This window comes from Propithecus coquereli, unplaced genomic scaffold (assembly GCF_000956105.1).
Source record: "Propithecus coquereli isolate 6110/MARCELLA unplaced genomic scaffold, Pcoq_1.0 Scaffold39, whole genome shotgun sequence".
Taxonomy (NCBI): Eukaryota; Metazoa; Chordata; class Mammalia; order Primates; family Indriidae; genus Propithecus; species Propithecus coquereli.
Window position 1 is genome coordinate 7,544,356 of NW_012149618.1, and position 8,279 is coordinate 7,552,634.

General features: G+C 40.1%; 1 protein-coding gene across 1 annotated transcript in view; it reads left to right on the plus strand.

The window, feature by feature from the left end:
- Window positions 1–1,807: 1,807 nt before the first annotated feature.
- YIPF4 (Yip1 domain family, member 4) overlaps window positions 1,808–8,279 on the plus strand; it is an 83,309-nt gene continuing 76,837 nt past the window's right edge. The window contains exon 1 of the mRNA XM_012652422.1: window positions 1,808–2,154. Coding sequence (XP_012507876.1) covers window positions 2,076–2,154 — 79 coding nt within the window. The 5' untranslated portion in view covers window positions 1,808–2,075. The remainder of the gene's footprint in view (window positions 2,155–8,279) is intronic.

Here is an 8,279-nt window from a genome sequence, read left to right on the forward strand (position 1 = left end):
CCAAGCATGCACTGATGACTATCATGCTATACCTCCAGTTCAGAACTCTACCCTGAGTACTGGATTCGTGTGAGCCAAAGAATAACTGGATAGCTCAACCTACATGTTCTTAAACTTATGATGCTCAAAACTTTCCTTTCTCACCAGACTCCTCTTACTCTATTTCCTCACTTGATTAATAACACTTTCAACTACCTCAGCAAGAAACATGAAGTCACCCTAGGTTCCTTCCTATTCTTCAGTTTAATCTCTTCCAATTGATTACTAAGTCCTGTGGATTTTTAACCTTAATACTTTTCATAGTGTTTCCTTTTTCCCATCCCCAGCGCTGCAAATGTAGTCCAAGACTTAGATATCTGCAAAAGTTTTCATACATTTCTCTGCTTTCCAAGTCAAAATATAGGTTTATCTGATTTTGTCACTTCCTTGCTCCAATTCCATTAATGGTTCTCCCATCATTTCCATAAAAAAATCTAAATTCCATAGAATAACAAGATATTTCATGATCTGTTCTTTGCCTACGTGTGCAATCTCATCTGTAGCCACTTTCCCATGAAACCTAAGCTCCAGGTTAACTGAATGACTTGCAATTGCCCAAGTCCATTAAATCTGCGGTCCTCAATCCCTGGCCATGGACCAGTACTGGTACTAGTCCACGGCCTGTTACGGATCACTGCAGAGTTTGGCCGCCCCCCTCTCCCTCACTGTCTGAGGAAAAATTGTCTTCCATGAAACTGGTCCCTCGTGCCAAAAAGGTTGGGGACCGCTGCATTAAATGATCTCTAGAATGTTATGACCCACGCTGCCAGCTGTATCAACTTAATTGTTACCTCTTGTGAGAAAACTTTCCTGAAATTCCATTTAACACATAGCCATGCCTTCCCCTTACTCCAGGGGCCCCAACCTACGGTGAGTTGTATAATTATTTCATTATATATTACAATGTAATAATAATAGAAATAAAATGCACAATAAATTTAATGCACTTGAATCATTCTGGACCCTCCCCCCCTGAAAAATTGTCTTCCATGAAAACAGTCCATAGTGCCAAGAAGTTTGGGGACCGCTGCCTTACGCTATTGCTGATCCATCATGTATGTCTCCAAATATGTCTCCTAAAATATCCCTAACCTCTTCTCTCTTCAAATTGGAAGCCATATTTATATAGCTTGAATATTAAAATTTAAGTATATTTATTTAAACATTTAAAGACTTAGGTGAGTTTGTAGACTCTGGCAAGTTTATCAATAGACAGGATCTTCTAGGGAAAAGAGCACTTGACTAGAAGTCAGGAGATTTAGGTACCATCCTAATTCCGTTACTACCTTACCTTCTCTGGCCTCAGTTTAGGAGGCATAAAGGAATGTGGCTAGACTACAACCCTAGTCTCTGAGAGGCAATTTATAGCTTATGTGCTTTCTTATCACTATTCCCCAATTCAGCCCAGTTCATCTTACAGGTGAGGACATTTAGCCTCAGAGATGATATACAACTTAGTCAAGATCCTATATAGTTAATGACTAAGGGCAACAGAATCTTGAGATCCTGGATGGGGCTGACCTCTAGAAATCTACCTTGTTCTAAAATTATTTAACCCACACAGTTAATAAAAACGAAGAAAATAGATAAAGAAAAGCCAGAAGAGATGGGACTTGAACAAAAACACGCAAGGAAAAGAAGGATGTCACAATGTTCAACACTTTACAAGTGAACTTCCAGTCCTGGGTAAACTTCCGGAATCAACAACAGGAAGACCCAATCAGAACCTTTCTTCGGGAGCCAATGGGAGTGCACATTACAAAGAGCCAATCCGAGCGCCGCTGTCACTGTTATGGTCCTGTCAGGGCGCCGGCGTCCTGGTGCCTGGGTGGTCGCCACCGAGAGGAGTTTGGTGGGTCAGTTTCTTGGGCAGGCCCGCGGCCCCCTGCGCTCGTCTTTTGCTTCGCCCGCAAGGTGCAGCTCGCGGCTCGCAGGGCGCACCGTAGGGCGAGTGTGCGTGTCGGCGTCGCGGCCGCCTTGGGGCCTGGGCCCAGCCGCAGCCTCCTCCACCGCTGCCGGCTCGGAGGGGCCGCGAGATGCAGCCGCCGGGCCCGCCCCCGGCGTATGCCCCCACTAACGGGGACTTCACCTTTGTCTCCTCGGCAGATGCGGAAGGTGAGGCTGAGCCCCAGGAAGACCCGTCACCCTGGAGGACGCCAGGGTTCGATTCGGTGGAGTCTTTCGGGTGCTGAGGGTTGTGGCTGGGTGGGGACGGGCAGGAAGCTGACTGGCGATTCCAGCCCTCTGCGCCTGTCGGGCCTTCCAAGAGGCCCCGAGTGGCCGAGGGAGGGGGGTGTAGGGAGCTGTCTTTAAAAGCATCCAGTTACTCGGTCGGCGCCTAGCTTTCCCCACACCATCTGGTGACTTGTTTTTCTGGGCGGCTTATTCGTTTCCAGTGGGCCCACGGAACCCTAAGGTTTTATTTCTGGAATTACTTACTGTTACTCAGAAAAAAGGCAGATTGGCCAGGAAAGGTATCAGATAATGAGAACAAGGAAGGACAGCTGTGTTCCTCTGTTATTTATCAATAGGTAACTTTTTTTGCTGGGATTATATTGGACACTGCAAATAGAAACCAAGTGGTTTTTGTTGATTGATATCTTGCCTGGGTCCCAGTTCACCTCCCATGTTTGACCTCATTATTCAAAGAAGTGGATCCAGGTGCACTGGAAACTTCTCGTAATCCTGTACAGATTCCCTTGTACTGTTTTGAGGAAGCAGTTGTATTGGAGAGATTTTTCTACAGCACAGGAAAATGTTTTCCTCCTCTCTATTCCTCACCCAACTCCTTCTAACCTGAATCTTCCTCTACTAGTTATTTTCAAATTTTACTTTTATTAGACTTCGTACATCAGTTACTTTCCAGTGACAAGAGTTTTTGCCCAATATGAAAAAATAAATTAGGTTTAACTACAGAAATTTCAGTCTAGAGAAGAACCTAAATTTTCCTCAGAAATGTGATTTCATAGTGCATCAGTTAATACAGATTTTTGTTGTTTTCTTGTTTTGCTGTTTGAGTGGCATTGTTTTAAAAAAATAGTACTGGTAATAATTTAAAAGGTAAAATAAATTTTTTATCAAAGAGAGCATACCTGATAAATTTCTTTTAAACTGAAATATAGCAACCCAAAATATTTTGATTTGTTTCATTTACATTTAATAGCATAGTTCTTAGGGAGGAATTTGAACTTTAATTTCTCAAACTTAAAAAAAATTGTCCCCATTGAATATCTGAACCTGATGTTTGTTCAAACTCATGTATCTATGTATATATATTTTTCATATTCTCCCTTCCCCCAGGAATTACCTTTCTTAAATACACCTAAGAAATCTGACAGAATAATATAACTAAGAAACCTGGAATAAGTAAAATTCATAAGGTTTATTCCAACTTCTCCATATTTCCTCAAAGGGCATATAGATAGATCTCATATGTATCCAAGGATATATATAACAATACCCTCATGTATATAACATTGTACAGTTTAAATTTACAGAGTATTTTAAGCATACTACTCCTGATGAGCTTTATAATTCCTATATTTTAGAAAGATATTGAGACTTAGAAAGGTTTAGTAACTTCCACGTGGTGGATCTGGAATTAAGAGCTAGTCAACAGCCAGGCATGGTGGCATGGACCTGTCGTCCCAGCTACTTGGGAGGCTGAGGTGGGAGGATCATTCGAGCCCAGGTGTTTGAGGCCAGCCTGAACAAGAGCAAGACCCCATCTCTACTAAAAAGAAATCTTAAGGCAGTGTTTTGCCTTTACTTTGTATGAGACAAATAACTAATTCTGTGCGTAATTTATTTCATAGACAAGCAGCATTGGCATTAACTGGCACTTAGTAATACAGATTCTACCTTAATCATGATTTGCATTTTAACAAGATCCCACAGTGATTCATATGCACATTAAAGTTTAAGAAGCACTTGTTCAGAATGTCATAAAAGATCAGAAGAGGAGGAAGTTATTTCTATTTAGAAGATCAGGGAAAATTTAATGGCGTTGATATTTTACTGAACTTTGAAGGACATATAATGCATTGTATATTTAGGTTGGAGAGAGTACCTACCTCCGTGTGTAAGGGACTGCTTATGAGAAAGTCCCTGCCACCAAAAAATGATCTAATAAGAAAGATAATTTAAGTGTACATAATAAATGCAATAAAGGGTATAGTACAAAGGAGGGAGTGGTTAACTGTGCAGGAAGTGATCAAGAAAGTTCAGAGAGAGCTGAGGTGCATTTTGAAGGACAAGTAGGAGTTCTTTAGACTGGAAAGGGTGAAGAGCATTCATTCATATAAGAACTATACAAGTGCAGTAATTGTCAGAGTGCAAGCAGTCTCTATGTCTTACACTTCTCAATCTTCATAGACCTAAAACAATACTCATTTAGACCATGAGCTCCTTGCGGTTAGAAGCTGTGATTTACTGTGTATCGATATACCCATTGCCTATCATGAAGCCTGGCGCATGGCAGGAACTCAATAAATGTTGAATGAATGACTATATGATGCTTTTTGATTAAGATAAAGGTGCTGTGCTGCTAGAACTGAAGCCAACGCTAATTCAACAGAAATTCAATAAGTATTTGGAAATGGCATGAAGAGGAAAAACTAAGCAAGAAGGATGATCAAAGCCACCTGATAAACCGTTAAGCCATTTTCCCATCCTAATATTTTTCTACCTCTAAATATTTTTTTTCCCCTCACTCTGCTATCCAGGCTGGAATGCAGCAGTATGATCTTAGCTCACTGCAGCCTCGAACTCCTGGGCCCAAACGATCTTCCCACCTCAGCCTCCTGAGTAGCTAGGACTACAGGCATGTGCCACCATGCATGGCTAATTTTTAAAATTATTTTTTAGAGACGGGGTCTTGCTGTATTGCTCAGGCTGGTCTCAAACTTCTGGGCCTCAAGCAGTCCTCCTGCCTCAGCCTCCTAAAGTGTTAGAATTACAGGTGTGAGCCACTACTCCAGGCCCTCTAAATATCTTTATATTTGTACTGAAGTATCCATCTTTCCTCCAAATCTTGAAGGAATTGTGTTTTTCCTAGCATAAGTCTCTACTAGTGCTTTTATTCTCATCTCTCTCCACCTCCTTCGAGATCTTTATCTTCTCTATTTTTTTTCTCTAGCATTTTATTTCTCCTGTTTCTTCCGTCTCTACTATTAGTCATTGATACCCTCCTAATTGACAGAATCTTTAATTAAATCGGCTACTTCCCCCTTTCCTTATTTTCACGCTAAACTATCCCTGTTATTTACTATTTGCTCAGCATTGAGCAGTCTCTACCACTCTGCTGGATCTGTACTTGCTTCCTGTCATCTACAAAGTATCTTCAGCCATGTTTCCCAAAATGGAAATGGTTCCATGATAATGTAAGTTCGGTAAATAATGTTGGGCAGTTAAACCAGTGTCCTTAATGTAGAATTCTTAGACCCTTTAATATTCCAATATTCTGAAACTCCAAGTGGGAATTGCAGTATGCAGAGTTTTCCAAATTTAGCATCAAAAGCCTTTTATGGAGAGTGTCTCATGGGATCCAGATACTACAGAACATGCATAAACACTTGGCCTACAAAATAAAGATAAGGGTTTTTTTTGCCTGCTATTTATGCTCTTAATAATTTGTCCCCAGCTCTACAACTTTTGGAATTGAACTCCATGCCTTTTCAGGCCTTGGGCTTCCATGCCTTTTCCTTCGAGGGACTTCTCATACTTTCTCTGCCCATCCAGCCATCTCTCATGGACAAGTTCAGGTTCTAATTCTACATAGCCTTCCTAACCACCTTTCTGATTACGTTTCTTTATTCCTATGGCACCTATGGTCAGTTGGCAATACTCATTGTCATGTACCTACAGAAGAGTATGCTTTAGCAGCAGCCCCCAACCTTTTTCGCACAAGGGACCATTTTCATGGAAGACAGTTTTTCCAGGGGCTTGGGGGAGGGGATGATTTCAGGATGATTCAAGTGTATTACATTTATTGTAATTGAGGAAGATAATAAAATGGAAATAATTTAATGTTTGTGATATAGATCCTCTTGCCAAAGGCCAGAAACTTGTCTCTAGACTCATATTCAGTTGATCATAAAGTTATTTATCACATTCTTTTGGTCATAAAATACTTCAGAATAGCTCCAGAATATATGTATGAATATATATATTAATAATTCATCTGTTTTTCTCTTTCCACTGTTACTGCCTTATTTTGTCTTCCACCTCATCATTTCTCATTTGTATTCTATTATAGCTTCCTGACCAAAACACCCTGCTCCAATCTCTCCCCTCTTAAATCAGTCCTCCATAGTGCAGCTCAGATTGTTGCCAAAATAAAAATGTGATTTTGTCTCCCTGCTTTATTAAAAGCCTTTAATGTCACTTCTTAATTTAAGGTATAAGGAGCTGTTTGGTCCATTAATTATTCGTTCAACCAGCACACACGTTTATTGATTGCCTACTATGGATCAGGCACTGTTATAATTACTGGGGATGTATGTAAAAATTAATTTTTAAAAAACCCACGTAGTCTCTCCCTTCATAGTTTATAGACATTAATCAAATAATCCCACAAAAACAGAATTATAAACCGTGATAAATGTTGTTAAGGAAAAGTGGAGGGAATTATGAAAGGAACCTACCTAGTCTAGTCTGCAAGATCAAGGAAAATTTCCTTAAGCAAGTATGTCTGAAAATGGAAGAATGGGTGGCATTTAATTATCTGAAGTTAGAACTAGTACAAGGTACCTGAGGCAAAAGGGATACATTCCATTGAAAAGATTCATTCAGAGCACTGGGAGACTTAGTGTAGAGTATAGGGTCCAGATGGGAAAGGAGGCAAAAAATGAGCCTGGAGAAATAGATTGTGTAGAGATTATTGTACTTGAGCCAAAAAAGCAGTCAGAGGCCACTGAAGGATTTTAAACAGAAGAGCGAAAGATTTGCATCTTAAAAAGAGTGTTCTGGGTACAGTGAAGAGAATGGATTGGAAGGAGACAAGAATGAATGGAGGGAAGGAGTTGATAGTTTTCACTAGCTTAATGCTGGTGGTAGAAATGGGAAGTGGATATGTTCCAAAAAATATTTAGAGACAAAACTGACAGAATTTAGTGGTGGATGGGATAGAGGAAGAAACATGTAAATAAAGCAAACTGCCAAGGATCTTGAAGCTTCTAGCTTACAATGCTGGATAGATAGTAGTATCACCCACTGAAGTAAAGTGGAGGAAGACCTGAGATATTTGGAATATTGAATTTTAGATGCCTTTGAGATAGCTACAAGGGAATATTAAGTTGACAATTGGTTATATAAGTCTAGTGAAGAGGACTGGGCTCAATATATTGCATTTGAAGCCTAGCTTTCTTCAGTCTTCTTACCCATGTATAGAAATGATAGTATCTGCAGCTTACAATATATTAGTGTGATCAGTAAGTTGTAGACATGACAATCCAATAATTATTGTCAATGCTTCTGAGTAAATGATAATTTTCTGTTACTTTGTTACTGTGGCCAAACATTTAGCCTACTCTTTGTGTAAAGTTCTCCCTCCCCAGAAAGTATGTCACCTTTAACACAAGTTAGTAGTACAGACAGAGGAATCTTTCCTTTTTAAGTTTCTTCCCTTTTAAAAATGATGTCCATGAGCTGGACGTGGCACCTCATGCCTATAATCCTAGCACTCTGGGAGGCCAACGCGGGAGGATCACTTGAGGTCAGGAGTTTGAGACCAACCTGAGCAAGAGTGAGACCCTGTCTCTACTAAAAATAGAAAAAATTAGCTGCGCGTGATGGCTTGCGCCGGTAGTTCCAGCTACTCAGGAGGTTGAGGCAGGAGAATCGCTTGAGCCCAGGAGTTTGAGGATGCTGTGAGCTAGGCTGACACCACGGCACTCTAGCCCGGGCAACAGAGCAAGAGTCTATCTCAAAAAAAAAAAATTATGTCCGTGTATGTCTTATCACAGTTATCTTCTATACAATGTTAGTGATATATGATAAATTGTATACAATGGATACAAGAATAGCTTTCTTTCCTATTTGAAAACTGAAAATGACTTTTTAGCCAGCCTTTCTTGGGGGGGGTAGTTAAGCAAGTTTACCTTTTTTAGAAATTATTTCTTTCCTTTCATAAATTTTAAACCTCATAAGGCATTACACAAATCTACAAATGTGATAACATTGCATAGAACTACACAGACGCACACACAAATAAGTGCATGTAAAACTGGTGAAATCTGAAT